The sequence below is a fragment of the Solanum dulcamara genome, chromosome 12 (assembly GCF_947179165.1).
Source record: "Solanum dulcamara chromosome 12, daSolDulc1.2, whole genome shotgun sequence".
NCBI classification, from domain to species: Eukaryota; Viridiplantae; Streptophyta; class Magnoliopsida; order Solanales; family Solanaceae; genus Solanum; species Solanum dulcamara.
Window position 1 is genome coordinate 62028556 of NC_077248.1, and position 22344 is coordinate 62050899.

At 33.4% G+C, this 22344-nt stretch overlaps 3 protein-coding genes across 5 annotated transcripts; 2 read left to right on the plus strand and 1 right to left on the minus strand.

Moving 5' to 3' along the window:
- Positions 1–1782: 1782 nt before the first annotated feature.
- On the plus strand, positions 1783–4154 carry LOC129876965 (3-ketoacyl-CoA synthase 1). The gene is made up of 2 exons (XM_055952440.1): positions 1783–3199; positions 3576–4154. Exons 1-2 carry the CDS (start codon positions 2022–2024, stop codon positions 3997–3999), a joined length of 1602 nt encoding a protein of 533 aa, XP_055808415.1. The 5' UTR covers positions 1783–2021; the 3' UTR covers positions 4000–4154.
- A 4841-nt stretch (positions 4155–8995) lies between these two features.
- LOC129876633 (uncharacterized) lies at positions 8996–9833 on the plus strand. Its single transcript, XM_055952117.1, has one exon. The coding sequence runs from the start codon at positions 9121–9123 to the stop codon at positions 9655–9657; it is 537 nt and encodes a 178-aa protein (XP_055808092.1). The 5' UTR covers positions 8996–9120; the 3' UTR covers positions 9658–9833.
- Positions 9834–10395: 562 nt separating this feature from the next.
- On the minus strand, positions 10396–21051 carry LOC129875999 (heterogeneous nuclear ribonucleoprotein Q). 3 transcript variants are annotated; one of them, XM_055951274.1, is made up of 9 exons: positions 20895–21051; positions 18949–19389; positions 18716–18832; positions 18441–18581; positions 18167–18346; positions 15820–16024; positions 11174–11352; positions 11000–11088; positions 10396–10825 (listed from the first exon to the last, which is right to left on the minus strand). In XM_055951274.1, the coding sequence occupies exons 2-9, from the start codon at positions 19327–19329 to the stop codon at positions 10684–10686; spliced, it is 1434 nt and encodes a 477-aa protein (XP_055807249.1). In that variant the 5' UTR covers positions 19330–19389; positions 20895–21051; the 3' UTR covers positions 10396–10683. The 3 variants fall into 3 exon arrangements, with proteins under 3 accessions (XP_055807249.1, XP_055807251.1, XP_055807250.1); XM_055951276.1 differs by having other exon boundaries at positions 11000–11085; positions 20895–21050; XM_055951275.1 differs by having other exon boundaries at positions 20771–20906.
- Positions 21052–22344: the final 1293 nt, after the last annotated feature.

A 22344-nucleotide genomic window follows, 5' to 3' on the forward strand; every position in this document is an offset into this window, starting at 1 on the left:
TCAATCTATGTACATATAACTAATATAAGCATTAGTTAGTTATACATTTTATTTGATATTATGTTAGGCATAATTAATATATGAAAAATCATGATATGAGCAATGCAAATTTTTTTAATACATGTTATTTTTAGTATATCAAATCAAACACATCATAAGAAATTAATAACCTTAGTATAAAAGCATAACTACTATCAGCACTATTCATATACACTTTACCGTACAACCCAAGTGTTTATAGGATAATGCATGTTTTAAGTCTCAAAATACACCTTACCGTACATGCCCAAGTGTTCATAGGATAATGCATGTTTTAAGTCTAAAAATAGGAATATTGTTCACCAGATTCTCATTTGTATTATAAATTTTTGAATATCATCAATTCTCACATTTTAATTTGCTAGGAAATTCTTTCAATAAAATTAGGATTTTGGGTGGTTTTTATGATAGGTTTGGCATCTATATTCTTACCTACCCTAGGCATTTAATAGTTTCTTGATGGTAAGTCACCTATAAACCACCAGCCTTTTTACGTTAGCTCTTACCTTTGATTAAATGCAAATTCAATTTTTTATTACGTTATCAATGTAATATAAATTTGTCCACTATTCTAATTTCTAAAAATAGATTTATATTTTTTACTTATCATTTTTAACGTATTAAAAAAAGATGATTATTTTTTTCTATTTTTTCCTCAATATTAATTACTTATTTCTCTAAATTATTTTTCACCTAAGACTACACATCAATTAATATGAATATTATGATAAATTATTCATATTAATCCTTCTTTATTAAGATACGTACAAAATCGAAAAATGAATCACCACCTAAGACTACACATTAATTAATATGAGTATTATGATAAATTATTCATATTAATCATTCTTTATTAAAAGACGTGTAAAATTGAAAATGGATCGCCACCTAATTAAGACTACACATCAATTAATATGAATATTACATTAAATTACTTATATTAATTATTCTTTATTAAGAGACATGCAAAATCAAAAATGAATCAAATAAACAAAAACAAACAAAAAAAAGTAATATTTTTTTTAAAAAGTGTCAAATCAACATGAGTCTCGTAAAATATGGGAAACATTTGGTGTTCATTTTGCATGTGGGAATACGTTATGGAACACGAAATAAAGTAGAGGGGACTCTTAAGATTTGGTCATAATATGATTGCTTGGACGAAATCCCCTTTTCTCACATGTTGATTTGCCTTCTTTTGTCAATTACTCCCCAACTTTTTCTCACAAATAATTTCTTTCTTTTTTTTTTAGTAAATGATTTCTTGTAGTAATAATCTTTTTAAGTAAACTTATAATATTGACATTTAATTACTATATTATTAGTGTATAAGAAGCTAATGAAACTCTATTGGTTTGGCCTACCTAGCAACTTGTGCTTCAATATAATAGGACTCTTCATTCCCATTGCTACTTTGGCACATTTTTTGGCAATAATTTCTATTAGTAGTACTCTTTTCCTTGTGGTAGTTGAGCTATCTATCGTTACATGGAACAACTCATTCCTAACCCTACCCCACCTCCCTATGAAAACTAGATAACATACAAAACACAATGTTCCCTAGCAAAAAACCTATTATATGATTTTTACACTTCTTTTATATTAATTTATATGACATTTTTTTTTTGCTAATGTTGGCAAAAAGTTCACAAAATGTGCTCTTTTCAAGGATATTTTTGAAACATTATAAAGTTTTTTTATATTTTTTAAATTTTATTTAAAATTATACTACACTGCATCACATAAATTAGGACAGATAAGTATAGCTTTATTGTATCCATTATATATGTAGGTAGTGTTTCCTATTCTTTCTTCCTCACCTCCCAGAACAAACCACATCAAGACAATCTCCCACACAATAATTTTTCTTCTTGGAGGTTCAACTAGTCCAACTTCTTATACACTATTCTTTTCTTCTAATCTTCCTCTCTACTCTTCAATCTTGAACACTCTTCATATATTTTTTTCAGAAAGAGTAGAAAATGGCAAATGAAAGTATAGAAATGGAAAAAGAGAGGCTAACAGCTGAGATGAATTTCAAAGATTCATCCTCAGTTGTTATTAAAATCCGGCAAAAATTGCCGGATTTTTTACAATCAGTAAAGCTCAAATATGTCAAACTTGGTTATGGTTATTCATGTAACCCTGTCACACTTCTTTTGGCTACGATTTTGCCAATGGTTGTCCTAACTCTTATTCAACTGACCGATCTAAAATTAGACCGGTTTTACGATACGTGGACAAGTGATCCAACTTTACTCATAATTGACACTTCAACCGGTCTAACCGGTTCGATAGTGCTCTTTTTCCTTTTAGGGGTTTACTATGTCAAAAAACCTAGACCGATTTATTTGGTCGATTTTGCTTGTTACAAACCCCAAGATGAACGAAAAATGTCCGTTGATTCGTTCTTGAATATGACAGAAGGAAATGGTGCGTTTCAAGACGAGACTATAACATTTCAAAAAAAAATATCTCACCGTTCTGGATTAGGTGACGAGACGTATTTACCCAAAGGGATCACATCCAACCCACCAAACCTCAACATGAAAGAGGCACGTGCGGAGGCCGAGGCGGTCATGTTTGGTGCATTGGACTCATTATTTAGCAAAACAAAAGTCAAGCCAGAGGAAATTGGAATTCTTATAGTGAATTGCAGTTTGTTTAATCCAACACCATCTCTTTCCTCAATGATTGTTAACCACTACAAGCTCAAAACTGACATCAAGAGTTACAATTTAGGTGGAATGGGATGTAGTGCTGGCTTAATTTCAATTGACTTAGCCAAACAACTATTAAAAGCAAATCCAAAATCATATGCTGTGGTTGTTAGCATGGAGAACATTACATTAAATTGGTATTTTGGAAATGATAGGTCAATGTTGTTATGCAATTGTATATTTCGTATGGGAGGTGCAGCCATGCTTTTGTCTAACAAGTCGAAAGATCGAACCCGGTCCAAATATGAGTTGGTTCACACGGTTCGAACCCATAAAGGAGCAGATGACAATAGCTATAATTGTGTGTACCAAAGAGAAGATGACAAGGGTATCGTAGGGGTGTCACTAGCTCGTGAACTTATGGCCGTAGCTGGTGATGCTCTCAAAACGAACATCACCACACTAGGGCCATTGGTGTTACCGCTTACAGAGCAATTCAGGTCAGAATCACACTATTATCTAAAAGCTTAAAATTGTTCATAAAATACATTTTTTATTTACTTAATTATTGGATGTTCAATATGCTATTTAATTTTGTGGGGCCTTGTTTCTTTCTAATGGTCAACCACATGATAATTGGTAGCAGTAAGACTCAGGACCTCGGACCTCTTTCTGCTCTGATACCATGTTAAAATCTAAAAACTTACTTTCATTTATTACTTAATTGGATGTTGAACATAGACGAATCTAAGGTGGGATTACTAGGTTTAACTAGACTCATTTTTCTCGACTAGAATTATGTATGCATATTAAATAATGAAGTGAAATTCATTCTGAACCTACTGACTTTAAATTTTGGATTCACATCTGATTCAGGTTTTTCTTGACATTGGTCAAGAGGAAACTCCTGAAAGCTAAAGTGAAGCCCTACATACCGGATTTCAAGCTAGCATTCGAGCATTTCTGCATACATGCCGGAGGAAGGGCAGTGTTAGATGAAATACAAAACAACTTAAGCCTAAGCGATTGGCATATGGAGCCATCAAGAATGACTCTACACAGGTTTGGTAACACGTCGAGCAGCTCGTTATGGTACGAGTTATCTTACACAGAATCAAAAGGAAGGGTGAACAAAGGAGATAGAGTCTGGCAAATAGCATTTGGTTCAGGTTTCAAATGTAACAGTGCAGTTTGGAAATCACTAAGGGCTATTGATAGTAATGAAGTGAATGAAAATGGTAACCCTTGGTCTGATTGCATTCAACGTTACCCTGTGAAAGTTGCCCTTGCCAAGACATAGAGGCCTGGACGATCGTCTATCAATTTATGTGGCACTGATTGAATTTCGAGAGTCAAATTACTTTTTTCATGTTGAATTTAAATATTTTAAGTTATCAATTATTGTGAATTACGGTGCTTTTTATATTGTTTTCAAATATATAAATTTTATTTATTTTAAAGATTCAACATCATAATTCATAGTCAAAATTAAAATGTTTGACTCTAAAAATTTGAAAAATACCACATAAACTGAGAAATAGGGAGTAAAAGTTTTTAATTTCAATTTTTATGGTTAGTAAAAGAGAATCATTCTTTGTTCACGTAAGTCAATTTAAATATTTTAAGTTATCAATTATTGTGAATTACGGTGCTTTTTATATTGTTTTCAAATATATAAATTTTATTTATTTTAAAGATTCAACATCATAATTCATAATCAAAATTAAAATGTTTGACTCTAAAAATTTGAAAAATACCACATAAACTGAGAAATAGGGAGTAAAAGTTTTTAATTTCAATTTTTATGGTTAGTAAAAGAGAATCATTCTTTGTTCACGTAAGTCTATTTTTAACTTTTAGGTGGGCAGCTTGCCTCATTGATTACGATAATGCTCCAACTATGTTTATGAGTTCATTTTGACCTTTTCTTCTTTTACTTTGCTCTTTTCTCTTTTATTCTGTTGAAATGACACTTCTATTATTTGAGACTACCATACTACTTTACCAATCATTGTTTCCCTAAAAATCGATACAGTTGAATTTATCATCAGATCAAGAACATGCAAGTATTGTGATAGAACTAAGGGTGCCATAAATGAGCTCAAATATAGATAATTCGCTTAATTCGTTCAGAATTTTATGAGTTTACATCAAGATGATAATTGAGTCAATCTCAACTCATTCAAGTCATAATCCATTTTAAAAGAATCTTCAATTGAGCCCAATATAATCTCCAATTTAAACTCATTTTAAGACTCATTATTTGCATTGGTGTAATGTTTGTTCATATATTAAAGGTATGAATTATTATCTATTTTATATCTTCTAGGATTTATATATCCATTTATAGCTTTTTTTATTATTTTTTTAAGTTGAAATTCAAATTGTGATTATAAAAGGTAAATAACAATATGTTAAAATTATTGATTTTAACGGGTCAAATTGGGCGGGTCATGACCCAACCATATTATTAGCTCATTTGAGCCCAACATAAATTTAGATGGGTCATGACCCAACCCGATTTATATTTCAACTCATTTTAATATGTAGATTTTTTAGGAATCACATAGTGTAAAGGGTTAATTACCACTTTTTCCTACCATTTTTCAATTTACAGAAATCCCTTGAAAACATGGTAATCCGGATACATTAATTCAGTAATTCTAATACATTAGTTCAGTAATTCGAATACATTAATTAGGATTTTATGTATCAGCAGGTAATATTTAAAGCATGATATATTGAACATAGAGATAATTTATGAATCAGAATTCATGTATCCGGATTACTGAATTAATGTATCCGGATGAAAAGAAGGAATTTTTGAAATTTTTAAAAATGGATGAAAATAATGAAAAATATGATAAATAAAAAAATATAATTAGATAATTTTTTTCTTTTAATATTTTTAATTTCAACACAACCCACCCATTTGATACGAAAGAATCCAGTAATGCAATTACCCTGGTGACTTCTCGAAGATAGCTTTTCCCAGAGATTTCATCTTAACTCGTCCCTTGATTTTATTCCAATGCCAGGTGTCCCCATCTTATATAGCCATGTATTCATGATAATCTCCCTCTATATCAAAGGTTTATTTCGAATTCTAAAAATTGAAAAAATTCTAATAAGGAGTGTTTTCTCTTTTAATGAATCTTACATGTGAATTCAAATTAAATAAATTTCAAATTAGACGAGTACAGAACACCATATGAAAAAGGAAAACTCTACTTATCAAGTGGACGTAGTATCAAAGATTACGGGAACACACACTTATATAAAAGACAATTACATACGCATTTGCTTCTTAAATTTAATGAAATGTTACTACTAATAGAGTTGGCAGCTGGGACAACAAAAAAAATGAGAGATGTAGATAGAAAGCAAGAAATCAAATACTTCATCCGTTTATTTTTACTTGTCATCGTTTGACTTGGCACATTCATTAAAAAAATATTTATTGATATAGGTATTTTACCATACTATTTCTATAAATTGATGTTTAGTATTAAGTCTTGAAAAATAATTTGAAGAATAGTATTTAATGCTAAGGTTAAAACATGAAAACAAATAATTAACTTTTCTTGATATATCAAAAATAAGAAGTAAAAATGAAAATTTATTTTAAAAATAAATAATAAGTAAAAGTGAAGGGGGGGGGGGGGGGGGGGAGTATTTAACATTTTGGAATGAATGAGATTCAACACTCTTTGGTGTCAAGTTGTTCGTTTGATCAGTCAATATTTTAGAAAATATCCAAATTTATAGTCAAAATTAATAAATATTTCATTATCAAAATATCGTACGATACCACATAAATTGGAAAAGTGGGAGTAATACAATATGGTCAATATGTGGTTAAAATTGCAAGTTTATTGTTTCAACTTTCAGCCTTTAGGTGTGCTGCTGACCCTATTGGTGTATTATGGTTAGTAAAAGAGAATCATTCTTTGTTCAGGCAAGTCTAGTTGGGCAGCTTGCCGTATTGATTACTGTTTAAAATAGGTGATATTACACTATATTTATGAGTTCATTTGGATCTTCTCTCTTTAATTTGTTGAAATAATACTTCTATAATTCGAAACTTGAGATAACCAAGCAACTAACTCTATCTATCACCATGAACAGTTGTAATTATGGATGAATAGTATTGCTCTATTTTTAATGAGGAACTTTCATAAATAATTATAGTTTGGATCATAATTATGGATAGTAACTATAGTTTGCCTAATTACAATTCATAGTAATAGATTTAGAGATAAGAGAGGCAAACAAGATCGAAAGAAATAGAGAAGAGAGGCAAGCAAGATCGAGAGAAATAGAGGAGAGAGGCGAGCCGGATGTATCGCAGATACAATATGTATTTCAATTGAAACTGAGATACACAGATCACATATACGCATATACACAGTCTCCTATCTCTTTCGAATCTCGCTCCCCTCTCTCTCTCTCTCTCAATCTCGCACACAAATACATATATTATGAAACTGAAACATAGATACATATTTATACATTGTATCACCTAAAATAACTACACAAATACAGTCCGTATCAACTTTTTATGATAAATGAAAAAATATTGATACAATATTCACTCTAAAATAGATACACATATATAGTTTTTTATTAGAATAGTTACACCAATTTTTTTTGATATACAAATACAATCTGAGAATAATTGTATCAATTTGCTCTGAGACACATTTATAGAATATTTTTTTATGATAGATAGATATAATTGGTTGCATCAATAAAAGAAGATACAGTTTGACGATAGGTGTATTAGTTTTTTTTGATATATTAATACAATTTTTATGATACTTTGATACAATTGTCTGTATCAATCTAACATCAAAGGATAATATCACTTGAAATTATATGCAACCTCCATCAATTGTTAATTATTGTGATTTATAGTTATTTAATTAAAGGTGAATTTTGTTTGACTTCAATAAATTTCTAATCGACTATAGAACAAAAGTAGAATTTTGTATTTAACCCTAATTTTAAATTATTTTTTTAGAAAGGAAGATACGACAAAGTTAATAAAACAACTATAAATCATAATAATTAAAAATTTAAAATATAATAACACATATTTTAATTATAACAAGAAAAAATAAATATATAATTTTTGCATACTATAAAAAAAATTAACAATAATTTTAATTAGTATAAAAAAAAAAAATTATGAAAATAATTTAAATTATTTTAGTAAAATGTGGAAAAATAAGAAAAAAGGAATTATTTAAAGAAAAAAATGAATTATTTAAAGAAAACAAAGGAATTATTTAAAGAAAAGAGAGAATTTTTTAAAGAAAAAAAAGGTTGGTGATGTGGATGTGCACCTTATATAAGGCACACAACACCATGCGACTTACGAGGCGCACAACACCATGCGAAGGTAAGGCGCAGGCCTGTGTCTTTACCCTTTTGGTATCATTTTCAAATAACATGTGGTTTTGAAATTTTTGAAAGATTTTATTGTCATTTTGGCTCCAAACTGTCGTACTAGGCCTAGTATGGCATTGAAAACAAATAATTTTTTGCTCAGTATAAATTGTATTTTTATATCAAAATTTACCATAAATTATGTCATATAAGGCATTATACGTTATGTCGTACTACATAACATAATTTAATCTCTACAAAACTTAAGCCAAGCGAATTAGGTCATAAGGATATTTTGCTCTACAAAATTTATTAATTGAGTAGCAGAGCCAAAAAATTAAAGTGAAAAAAATCAAATCCCACTAGTTTAGCGCCTAATATGCGTATTTACTTTAGTTTTCGAAATTACCTTCTGTACTACATTTAATTTGTTAGATTCATGTATCTGGTGCACTCAAATGCATGTATCTCGGATACTTACGGGTTAAATTAGGTATAATTTGCTTCAAATACATTGTATCCAAGCATGATTTTCATGTATTTGATGAGATACACTGACTCTCTCCTCTCGACTCTCGCCTCTCTCACTCGTCGCTCTTTCTTTCTTCCTATGTATATTTATTTCAAAATGTATCTGGCATAAAAAAACACATGTATCTGTTATCAATAGATACGTGTATTTACAGTAGTGTATCTATCTTGAAATCTAAAAAAGTGATGTATTTATTTTAAAATCTGATACAAAATTATTAATTAGTGAAATAATATATAATTATTTCAAACTATAGAGTGAATTAATACTTATGTAATTAAATATTTTTTTCAAATTAAAGATCAGAGTGAAAATTAAAGAGCACCCGTAAATAGGGACAATCCATACAAAAACTTCAGTCTGCCCAATTCTTGTTTCTAAAAGCTTCAAGGTGGCTCAGGCCCAAATAACTCTGATCCATACACCTATCCAGACCATTTCCACTTCACCTATTTGTATCATCTCGAATCTCAGTCTCAAAACCGTAACCAGGAAATCATGTGGGTCGCTCGACAATGGAGTCCATGTATTCCACACACGCAATTCACCACCATTAATCCGGCCGCGATGTGCCTTCCAGTCGCCGTTCCTGTGAATCGCCTTTCGACCGGCATTCCGAAGAAGTTTCAGCTCTACTCGCAGCTTAGAAACCTCGATTTAGGTTATACAGCGGAGAAAAAGCAGCAAACACGGAAGAAATCACAAACAAAGCAAAGAGCAGAAGAACAAGTAGAAGAAAAGCAAGGAAATTCGAAGAAGAAACTGAGCGGTATTGATGTATTGCAGGCGCTGGAAAAAGCGAGAGCTCAGAAAATGAAGAAAAAGAGAAATGGAAGAGATAGTTCATTGTTAAGTAGTAGAAAAGTGACTGAACAGAGAAGAAATGGAACACCAGAAGATGAAGCTGTGGCGGATTACAAAATTGTTCGACCATTGGGCATAAAAGAAGATTGGGGAAGTCGTTTGGATGAACTGGAAAAAAGACTTGTGGATACAACACCTGCTGCTTCAATATGCACAATTGCTGAATACTAACATACATACATACATACACATGAAACAGTTTATTATTCTGATTTTACTGCATTCTTCACCTGCAAATCCCTGTAACTTGATGCCTAATTATAATATAGGTTTTTTGATCTTGAGTGTTCGGTATTTGATTCAATGATTTATGCTCATCCCTAATGAATACGACTAATTATTATCTACACCATCGACCACTCAGGTTACTTACTTGACATGATACACAAACATGCCAACTTGCTCAATTGGTATTTATGACTTCGAACTTTATGAAAGCACAAATAGATGCTTAAACTAAGAGTTACACAAATATAACAAGTAAACACATGCAGCATACATATCAATTTGTGTTCTACCTGACATCGTATGTATATTATATCACATAAAATACATATATCTATTTATTCAACTCTAAACAAATTTAAATATTTACTTATGCAGAATCGCATAAATGTCAACTGAAGTCGTAAAACCAAGATAAAGAATACATTTATATATTATTCCTACTTAATTTAGTATTTTGAACGAATTACCACCAGTAAAAAACCAGTTTTAAATTGAGAAGCAAGTTTATATAACATTCAAACGTAAAGATGTTAAATGAAGCAAATACTGCCAACAAACCCAACGTCCCCAAAACAATTTCACTCACTCGAGGACATGATTGACATGAGCAACAAGTTCTAATCAACACCTTGTCATGTCATTGCAATTTCGATCCAGAGGGCCGAGAGCGCTAGCTCCATCTAAAATCCAAATCGGGTACTACTATGACGAAACACTGAAGCTACAAGAGACTCAAGCATTTCATCTCAACAATTCATGAACTAAAAGTCGAGCAGACAAGATTATGGAACGCCCAAAGCATCTCCAACATCTACGTTTAGTTACAAAGCCCATTAAGTTGCTGAGATTGGTCTAATTTTTTTGTTTAACCAAGTTTTCTTTTTATAAATAAAGAGGAAACAGGAAATAGTCGTCCTGGATTACGGGTCTGGTGTTCAATGTAAGTAGCAAGTACAACATTTCACCGCTCTAGTATGGTCGATAACGTCTACCACGGTTGGAATCATCTCCGCCACCACTGGATCCTCCTCGTCCTTGTGGTCCACCAGCACCATTGCTCCTGTCATTCCTACGAGGCCGGACAGGTGGTGCCTGAACTCCTGGCTGCTGGCTGCATGGGAAATATCACAAGGTTAAAAAGTTTGCTTTGTTCTATGCAGAGTCAATATTTCACCATATATCTGAACATCTATGTTATGTGATCATCCAGTCTCCAGTATACGAAAAACTTAAAATTACAGTATTGATGAAAAAACTTAAGATGTTAATATGCATAAGAACTTACAGAACATAGCCGATCTGACCATCTGGTAGAACCATTGGCACCATTTGCATACCTGATGGCATCGGACCTCTACCATATATCATAGGCTGCTAAAGAATAATAGTCTATGAGATGAATACAATCAATAACAGAGTGAAGAATCAATGATGAAGACATGAAGTACACAGAAAATACCTGTTGGAACGCAGCAGCAGTACCATAACCAGCAGTTAGAGGTGCATATGGATTTATCGGGAATGCACCATATCCTGGATGGGGAATATAATTATGATGTGATATCGCATTGTGAGGACTGGCTGCATCAAACTTCTTTTCAGTCTGAGGCTTTGCAAGAACTACTTCTAACATCTGACCTGCAATCCACATCCACTTAATTTATTTGCCTAGTGAAATACATTAGTAAAAGTCTAGTTTGGTATAGAGAATTCATATAGCTAACCCCAAAAAGTTTCAGCTGAGGCATCATGGACAGATTGATTGAAATACAGCAGCAAACACAGAACTCATACATATTCAAGGAAAGTATCTAACTACTTTTTTCAGCTCACACATCAAAAAGTCATTTTAGTGGCAGGGAATCGTGGAGCAATTCTTCATTTGAGAGAACTATACAAGTTTATATCACTATCATAAACTAACATGCTAAGTAATGTTAACCTCTGAATAAATAAGCATCATACAGTGAAGCATGAACGTAAATTTCAGAATTGTGACAAAACAGGACTAAACAAAGATGCATGGCATTTTTAACTTATTCTAGTAATAACATAATCCTAATGTTAATGTGCACAAAATACCCCCTCATATTGGGAAAAGGAACCTCATGCAAATGGTATTTCCATTCTTTAAAAGTTGAGTAGCTATCCATGCTATATAGCAATACAAAACCATCAAGGTATGTTCTAACAAAGATGCATGGCATTTTTAACTTATTCTAGTAATAACATAATCCTAATGTTAATGTGCACAAAATACCCCCTCATATTGGGAAAAGGAACCTCATGCAAATGGTATTTCCATTCTTTAAAAGTTGAGTAGCTATCCATGCTATATAGCAATACAAAACCATCAAGGTATGTTCTGGTCGTACATTTCCACAATTTTACATCATTTTAGACCAAATAAATGAGAGCACACAACTAAATGCACAGGGAAATTCTAGAATATAATTCAGAGAGAGAAACTAAAAGTATTTATGGAAGCACATATCAATACAACAGGTAACACTCTTCAAAGCCAGCACCCTATCAGCAGGAAATATACCATCACCCAACAACTTGACTCTTTTATTAGGCATTGGACAATATTCGAGTCAAAGTTAAAAATAAAGAGCAATTCAATCGGAGTTGAGAAAAGTTTGTGGAAGTAGAAACCTGTTTGTCCATAAACTTCATTGGTAAAAAAACTTTCGAAAAGTTTTAAAAAAAATGTGAATGGGCACCCTATATTTCACTTGAAATGCACCTTCAAACCAATATTTCACAAAAGTTCTTTGTTTGCAAATACTCATGCCCAAATTAGTATTTGCAAACTCTAAATCCAGAATTTGCAATATCGAAGTATATTCATGCATAAACGGACCCGTAATAATTTGAAATACTAAACCACAATCTTTAACCATATAACATGTCTTCAAAAAAAGTTGACAAGTAGCTCAAGGGATTTAAACCCAATTGTGGAATGATATTATTGCTATAGTATTTCAATGATTTTGGTGTGTTTTTGCTTTAACCATTCAAACTAAGGGAAGAATTAAGTTGAGGTAAAAGTGATAGAATGCCTTCTTTTTAATCATTTTAGTGTTCGGACCAACATATATGCACCTCGACTATTCAAATGGATACCTACCATCTCCGACCAATACATGTATAGGATAACTCTCCAAGGTTAGGGGAATGGTAAGAGAACACCTTGCGTCTTTACCCATCTGAACCTAACACCTCATGATTCTCCTACTACCTTATTGACCACTAGGTCAACCCTTAGATGCAGGATGCCATGTCTTCCAATTTTATTCTCTTTCTTAGGTCTAATATTTGTAATTCTTCAATTCTAACAAAAACTCAGAACAAACTTAATATATTCCCCCCAAAAAAATTGATTATAGCAGTTGCCCTTTGCCTACCTTTAGTGGTTTAAATGCAACAAAGCATCTCATAAGAAATGAACCATAGCCAAACTCAACCTCAAAACTAGCTCACGAAATGAGGATTACCCAAAACCATACAAGGAGATCAACTCCATGTCCTACAAGCAATGTGGGGCCGCTTAACCCCCTTCCTCCTACTCGGGTGTGTCAACTAGAGCATGAACAACATAATATGCAGCTCAACATTGGGACACATAATAATAGGTGTGTCAACCTATGATACCATGATAAGAAATGAACCATCAGCCTAACTCAAACCTCAAAAATCAGCTCATGATTTGAGAACTGTCCAATAGCATATAAAGAGATCAATTCACATCCCACAATCGATATGATTAAAGTAAATACTGAAGGGCAAAGGCAATAAGTTGACAGTAAATGGGAGATGCCCAATGAACTAATGATTGATCTCATTTGTCTCTAATTCGTTGAACTGAATAAAATCATTTATACTCAGAAGAGAAAAGGTGAGTCTTGCATGAAAAAGAAAGAAAAACAACTGAGGACATCTAGTAAAGCACAAATGTAATGAGAGGTTCTATAATTTTTCACAAGGTTAAAAGTGATTCTTGTTAAAAAAAAATGTAGGTTGAATCATCTTTGAGAATAGCTTCCCAAAAAACAAATTGGGTAGGCCGTCTTTTTCTTAAGTTGGAAGAGACAAATTAGAATAACCTAACTGGGGCACCAAAAGCTACTTGATTGCAACGAGAGAAGCAGAATTTGATGAAGCAAACGACCCCAAGAGAAAAGACCATAAGAACGGCGTTCATATCAGGTCTAGCTCGGCAAAGCAAAAGAAGATTTCTTAGAAGCTTCAAACTCAAAAAGACACCCCCAAAAAGAAGAGATTCTTTTGTTACCCAAGCAGCATTCTCTTTTTGCAGGTTATCATCAATAAGATCCTCATCACTTATCCAAAAAATGAAAAACTTCTTTTGTTGGAAGTTTGACTTGTAGTAAGACTTTCTACTTGAAAGAGAGGATACATCACAGGCAACCATCACTTAACCATGACAACTATAAATCATATGTACCCATTCAATTCATTCAGATACTTTTCACTATATATCTACTAATTCAATTTGATAGGTCGAATCAGTTTTAGGCAGGCCTAACTAAAAATTTAATTGATCTTCCAAGTTCTGCCAAACCCAAGTAACTGAAATTTCTTTTTTTGACATGGAAGAGTAAGGGAATTTTTTAGTTGAACTAAGTTTATCTTACAGTTTGGTACAGTTCAGACTTTGTAACTTGCTTCATAGTCTTTAAACAGATTTACACAGGATGACTTGATCCAGGAAAAGCCTATAATTGTCACAGGATTAAGAAATACACATTACACTCCTGACAACTGAACTGAGTTGATTTTAGTTTCAGTACAGCTCGCCTCTAAGCATTGAAACTTGCCTCAAAATCTTGAAAGGGAAAAAGAATATACGCAGATGAGAGTTGATCCAAAACTGGGATATATCTACAGCTTTCACCCCAAAGTCAGTTTGCTTGAGGTAAAAAAAAAAAGGCATCATCTATTACAATGGGATTTTGGGTCGATCATAGTTTGATAGGCCCAAATTTGAAACTTAATGTTTCAAACTCTTGGAAGAAAACATTTGCATCAAAAATGAGCTGAATATAGATCGGATACACCCCAAGGTCAGATTGGGAAAAAAAAAGCACGTCAATGACAACGGGACTAAGCCAATCTTACTTTTTGTTCAGCCCAAACTGTAATACTTATTTTAAAATCTTGAAAAAAGAAATTATAGAGGATGAGGAGGAGGTGATGTGTAAATTGGCCATATTCAGATGGTCAGTTTGCTTTGATTTAGAAACAAAGGCACCAGATTCCTGACAACTGAAGTAAGCTGACCTTCGTGTAGTGCAGTTCAAATTCTAGACTTATTTCTTCAAAGTCCAAAAAATAATTACACAGTATGAGAGTTGATCCAAATACAGGCTATAATATTTGGACTGCTTTCACCCCAAGTTCAGCACAAATACAAAATAGGCCTCACACTCCTGACAACACTTATCGGCATTTCTTCTTTGTACTCTCTTCATGATATCCTCCTAACTTCAAGACATAATCTATCTACGATATAACAGAATATGTCATCGGTACATTTTATGTATATAGGAATAAGAGTTCCAACTTTCATTACGAAATTTTCCAACTGGATTTAGTAAATCCTAAATAAATATCAATTATACAAAACTAGGAATTGTTCAACACAAAGCCTCAGCTGGTACTAAAAGTTCCTAAATAGATCCTTGGAGTCTGATATAATACAAATGGAAATTCAGATGATCAAGGACTTTTAAACCAAAAAGAAACATATCACAAGCATTCATTTCTACTCATTGATCCCTTTAGGTATGTCCTCATAATGATGAACCACTTCAATCTGTTTCTATTTTCTTCCTCTGCCCAAATTACCACCCCTTCTTCTTCCTTTTTTTTTTGGTGGGGGTGTCGAAAGAATTAGATATGGACAAAAACACGCCCTCACTCCTCCTCTCTCTATCTCATGATTTATTATTTTTTCTTGTTGAGAAGGGGAGAAGTGATTTACAGGAGGGGCCAATGGAACACTCAGATGTAGATCCTGAGTTTTCCTTTATGCAATGTATGTGTTCCACTTGGTATTTACATGTATAGAAACATTACCATTTACTTCATATGTTTCAGAGTCTTTAACAGCTTTCAGAGCGCTTGACCTTTCTGCATAATGGACAAATCCAAAGTCTCTTTTACCACCAACCTTGGCTGGCGGCATAACAACTCTGGTAACTTCACCATGGCGTTGGAATAATTCCTTCAATTGTTCAGTAGGAGTGTTTTCTGGAATGTTCTTCACATAAAGTGCTTTAACCTGCAAAAAACAACAAAAGATACAATGTGCAAACTAGCAGAAAAGGGTTGAAAGAAGAGTCATTTTAAAAGCGAAAAGCACAAAGAAGCAAAATAAGGTCCCATGGGATTTGAAGCGAAAAGCGAGAAGTGATGAGCATGGTTCTTTATGTGAAGAGCACTATTTACAGAAAATAAAACAATAAAAAGGACAACCTGGTGCCCTAAGTTCGCGCCATGCGAGGTCCGGGGAAGGGCGGACTTAAGTAATATAATAATCCAATTTCAATAAAAAAATACTAATTTCAATGCTTATTTTACAATAACGTCAAGAGTAATCCAACTCCTCGAAGATGAGATTCAAAAACGGACTCCTCATCAGAATCACTTTGCGCGTCATTCTTTTACGCACACATTTATCTTAAGTGCATGGCTTCACCCATGAAGTGGTGACCCCTCACTTTGCATAGCTTTGTCTCTTAATAAAACTAAGTGATAGAAAAGGTTTCATTGTTTTGTACAGGTGAATCTTCAATCAGACAATTGATTCGTATCGAATGGGACAGTACAACAATTAACCTAACACCATATCAAATATGTGATTTAGCTCACTATGACTGATCTTTTACTTTTAGGGTTGTAATAGTAGTGACCATGCCAGTTTGCACACACTACCTTGATGATAACACAAAAAGTACCTAGCCCAACACCAAGTCCGGCAAAGATACTCAACAAGAGTTTGAAGACTTTTAACTCTCTTTGAAAAGGATGGATGCTTAGATGAGCCACAGGAGGAGCCTATTGAAGCATATAATATGACCCAATTAGTGCTCAAGGGGGGTCAAAGGCTCAACTCAAGAGAACAGGTGTACAGAAGGCCAAGAGTCAAGAATGGTGTCAAAAGTGCCCTCAATTTTGCACCGATGTTTTTGGCAACAGAATGGAGGCAATGCATTCCACCCCCCAAAAGCACGCCCGCAAAAAATTGGCAGTGTTTTAGGCAAGTGAACACTCAAACCAAAAGCGTCCTCAATTTTGCACCGATGTTTTTGGCAACGGAATGGAGGCAATGCATTCCACCCCCAAAAGCACACCCCCACAAAATTGGCAATGTTTTGGGCCAGTGAACACTCGGACCAAAAGCGCCCCCTGCACTTTGCATTCCGAACCAGCATAATTGGATCCTACGGTGAGCTATTCTTAGTCCTACTTTCAAGGTTAATTTGGGTACTTATTTACAACCAATATAACCCATAGTATAAATAGTTTCCCAAGGGTTTTTCTTCATAGTTCATTCTTATCTAGCCTTTGATGAATATAGGTTGTATCCTCATTCCACTTCCGGACTCTATTTGTTCTTTCTTGACTTGATTGCCTCTTGGAGGTTCCAAAAATACTTTTGGAGCTTAATTGAAATTTCCCAATAGACGGTATTCGGCTTATTTGCCAATTATTGCCTATTGAATTCAATTTTGTATCGAACTTCTACTTCTGCACCTTCATCTATTTTATTTTTTGAATCTTTACTTGTTCTTCCATTAATTCCACTATTACTCGACTATTCCATAATCATGTAAGAGTATCTTTAGCAGGGGCACTAGGTTTACGAGTTTTAGTTCTCAACAAATCATATACACTATGATTTCGGCCGTAAAGCTACCCACCACAACTCTGCCCCACCTATGGTTACAGCACGCCCAGAGAACCAAAAAGTTTGAGTTATCATCACAGTTTTCTGACTCAATAGTATCTAATGCAACTCAAAACATATAACGACAAAAAGTTCAGAAGTTTTATGCAAATTACAGCTACCAGCCTTATCCCCCCCCCCCTTCCCATTTCTAGCTGCACCCACAAGAAGTAAAAAAAAGAAAAGAAATTGACTCAAACCCAATAAAAAGAAGAAGAAAGCAATTTTATGGAAATTGGGGGGGGGGGGGGGACTGCAGTCAAGCCAACAGGTCCACAACTGGAAAGAAAACCCCAAAACACACAATAGGAAAAAGAATTAAGGGACTGATCATTCTGCTGTTGGTAAGGGTTCATAGTAACAATCGACCACCAAGCATGTGGCATTTGACACTTGGAGAAACAACATATCAAGAGCATTTGCTTAAGATATCATAAAAGCTACTCAAGTAACTGTGAGATATATGGATTTTACCTGAGCAGCAGCAGAAGAATGATCAGGCGTAATCTTTGGGTCAGCCCATGTGACAGTTGGTGAATTTCCCTCCAGCTTAAAGTTTGCACTTACCATTTTTTTCCGAGAGTAATCCGCACAGGCATTATTGTAATATTCAACAAAAGCAAAACCCCTATTACGTGGTGGGTTTTGAGGATCCTTCAGTCAAATATTAGAAGTTTATAATTGTCCATGAGATGCCCATGATGGAGTTGCAACAATTTATATAAGTGTTTAGGACGTCAAAACACACCTTTATGAGTTCTATTAATTCTGCACCAGGACCAGTACCATCAATGACTTTTCTGAAGTCGTCATCAGACCAGCTCTTTGGTACATTACCAATGAACAATCTGTATTTAGTTTCTGATAGTGAACACCTTAAGGTTTTTCCCTGGAATGATAATAAACACAAAAACAAATAAATTACAAAATTATGCACTTAAACTAAAAGAGAAGATAGAGTTATAGAAAAATCTTCAACAGAGAAATATGATCAATGAAGCCAAGTGTGGATGTAGAAACCACCTTGAACTCTTTGTTATGCAATTCTTCAATAGCCTTTTGTGCCTCATCTTTTGTTTTGAATGCTACAAAGGCAAAACCCTTGCTTTCACCAGTATCCCTATTTCTCATGACTCTGACCTGCCAAGATATGAGACAATGCCACAATTAGGGAAAAGTAAACAATTGTAGTATGTCACAAACATATGCCTGTTGCAAAACTTTCACATTACTTCCAGGGTAGTTATTTGAACTACCTCATGTATTTCACCGAGTGGTTCACAGAGATCCCTCAAGTCTTCTTCAGAAACATCTCGAGGAATACCACCAATGAAAACCTCAGACCCATGTGGAGGGAGAGCTAGAAGTTCAGCATGCTCTTTTTGTTCCTCTTCAGAAAGAGAAGCACTGGGCTTTTCTTCATCTGCAGCAGGCTCCGGAACGTCATCCATATCTGCTTCTGGAGACTGCTCTCTCCCACTATCTCCACCTCCAGAATCATACGATTGTTCTTCGCCATTTTCATCACCAACTTCTCCAGCTCCTTCATCTTCCATAAGTTCTGCATCTTCATCTTCCTCAGAGTAATTTTCATCATCAAGATCCACACGGTCATCAATTTCAGTATTCTCTGCCATGACTGTTTCGTGACGCAGATCTTCTCATACAACAAATAAACAGCAGGTCACTAATAATGCCTGCAGACCACATTTATGTTAGCTTTTTTTCTTGTTGACGGATAGACATCAATCAATCAACCAATTAGTCAATCACATATTGCACACCCAAATTACTTAGGTTTAGCTATATAGATATGTCAAAGATTGGTAAAATCATATTTTTTTTCTTTAAAAGAGCAAGTACACCCTATGGACATGCAAGCAATGAAGGAAGTTCAGTACTTTCTCCTGTCGTGCACCAAGGAAAGACATGTAGGGAAGATAATTTTTCAATATATTCAGGGAGATTAAAATACAAAATAAATAAATGTGCAACCAATTTCAAACTTATAGCAACACTACTTCTACCACTTTCTTATTTCTTCCTTTTCCATCTTTTGAAGCCCAACGTTCATTAGCCCATGGTGGCATATATAAAATGGAGTAGTAAACAATGGAGAAATGAAACTTTTTGGGTCATTAGAAAGAAAATACATTACTATCAACAGACAAAAATATAAAACGCGTAGCAAAATAGCAAAGACACTTCCTCAAAAGGTTAAGATAACTTTCACCCCTTGTTTGTCCAGTGTTAAAATAATTATGTGCTCGAAATGCCTATAGAAGAACAAAAGCTCTTCAGTGGACTCCACCAATTTAGTATCAACATATAACTATGATCACATATGACAATTCAGGTATCTGAGGAGTTAAAATCAAAGTTAAAAACATGAAATTTTTCTTTTTCCTTCGAGAATGGTAATACAACGACCCAACACAAAATCTTAGAAATCAAGCATCCGAAAAAAGATAATTTTCAAAACCCAGAGTTCAAAAATAAAAAATAATCAAATGCTCAATATGCCTATAGAAAGACAAAAGCTATTTACTGCACTCAAACCAATTTTAGTACCAACATATAACTATGAACACATTTAACAATTCAGATATCTGAGGAGCTAAAACCAAAGCTAAAAATATGAACACAACAGCCCAAGACAAAATCTTTTTTTTAGTCCAGGGGCGGAGCCAGGGTACCACAAGGGAGTTCATCAATTTGCAGGTATATACAGCAGATATTAAATCCCCTTTATTTCTTTCTTCATATTATGAATCCCTTTGTGAAAATTCGGGTTCCACCACTCAGAACGACCCAAATCAAAATCTTCGAAATCAAAGATCCGAAAAACAAGAGAAACTTGAATACCCCGAGCTCAAAATAACAAATAAAAACAAATGCACCCATAAAAACTAATCAGTAACAAAACCCTAACATAAACATAGATAACTCCGTACACATTTATATGTAAAATTCAACATTCTGGACCGTTAATTTCATCTACAGAGAAATAAATCTGAAAAAAAAAACATATACATGGTAAAAATTGATAGAAAAAAAAGGGGGCAAAAGGATAAAAACCTTGTATGAGTATGGGCGGAAATGATAAATGGCAGAAATAGAGTATGTGAGAAGAAGACATTATATGTATATGTAGTAGTAGAAGAAGAAGAAGAATATATGAGTATTGGGGGAATTTGCATACCCAAAATTAGAGAAATTTTTTGCTTATCTGTGTTGTATTTCTGCTTCTTTGAAGACGAAGAAGCTAAATCTCAATACTGTGAAATTTACACACACAAAAAGCTCTTCTAAGCTCTTTTTATAGTTCAGTGTACCCAATTTGGCCCTAATTTGGGTAATGGGTACTCTCTCTCTCTCTCTCTCCCACCTCTCTCTCTCTCTCTCTCTGCCCCGCTGACCCGGGAAAAGAGGTTGATTTTGTCAATTCAGAGATGGAGCTATAGGGGTACTATTGTCAATTTGGTATTTTTAAGGTCCGTTTTCTTTAACAGGAAAAAAGGTCAAAATTGCTTATGTACTGTTAAAAAAAATCTAAATATATAACATGGCCCTATCCATCAAATGCTACGAAAAATATCAAAAGCTATATAATTAGCTAATTTTGCATCCAAATCAATGATTCCTCTGAGAATAGAGTATTGTATCTGCTTTTTGCTGGAAAAATTTAAAACTTCTTTCTTGTTACGTAGTATACTATTGTTGTTAATGTAATCTTAATGATGCTCTCCTCTTTAAGTTTTTTTCATGCAGAATTTTATTGTTCATTTTATTTTATCTTGTTGTGTCATATTATTTTTGAGAATTTATTATTATTTGAGTAGTTTTCTCCGTATGGAATCAATTGGCACACAATCAAAGAATAAAATGTTAAGTTATTTCGATATCAGTATTGCACAATGAACAGACTACTGAAGAGATTTGAATATTTCATTTGATCAATCTGGCCTTAAATGATAATTTTTCGTGAGCTACTTAGATTAAGTATGAATTTTCACTTTGATTCTCCATTTATGGTTATCACAAATCATATTACACCACATAACTTTCTAATAATTACTTTTTATTTTTTGACACACCTTTTTAATTAAGAACTTCTCCATGTAATGAACGTGCTATAGTATAACATGTTTCCTCAAAGTGCTACTTGACTCTTAAAAAAATTTCGAATCATCAAAAGGAGTATTATGATTAACCTCCCAAAAAGACTTATTCTTTATATAGCATGTGTGTATACATAATATTCATAATTTTTGTCTTATAAATTTATTTCATAATAATTTGCAAATAATAGTCTTGTTCCGCAATTCTATATTTATCATATTAAGTCCCTCAGCTGACATAGATAAGCATATTTTGTCTCGCGATAAAAGAGATTCTCTTGACAATTCCGCCCTCCAGAAAAATCTTCTAGAAATAGTCTGAATAAATTGAATGATTTTTTTAGACAATATAGGTACAGAAAATTTGGATGACAAATAATACAGTTTTTGCAATTAAGTCATATCAGCGTAAGATAAGAATCTAGAATATGATGTAATGTTTTTAAGAATTTTGTCTATGAGAGATTTACATTGTATAATCGATAGCCTCTTAGAGCTCAAGGACACTCTAAATATCTGAATGGCAACTCA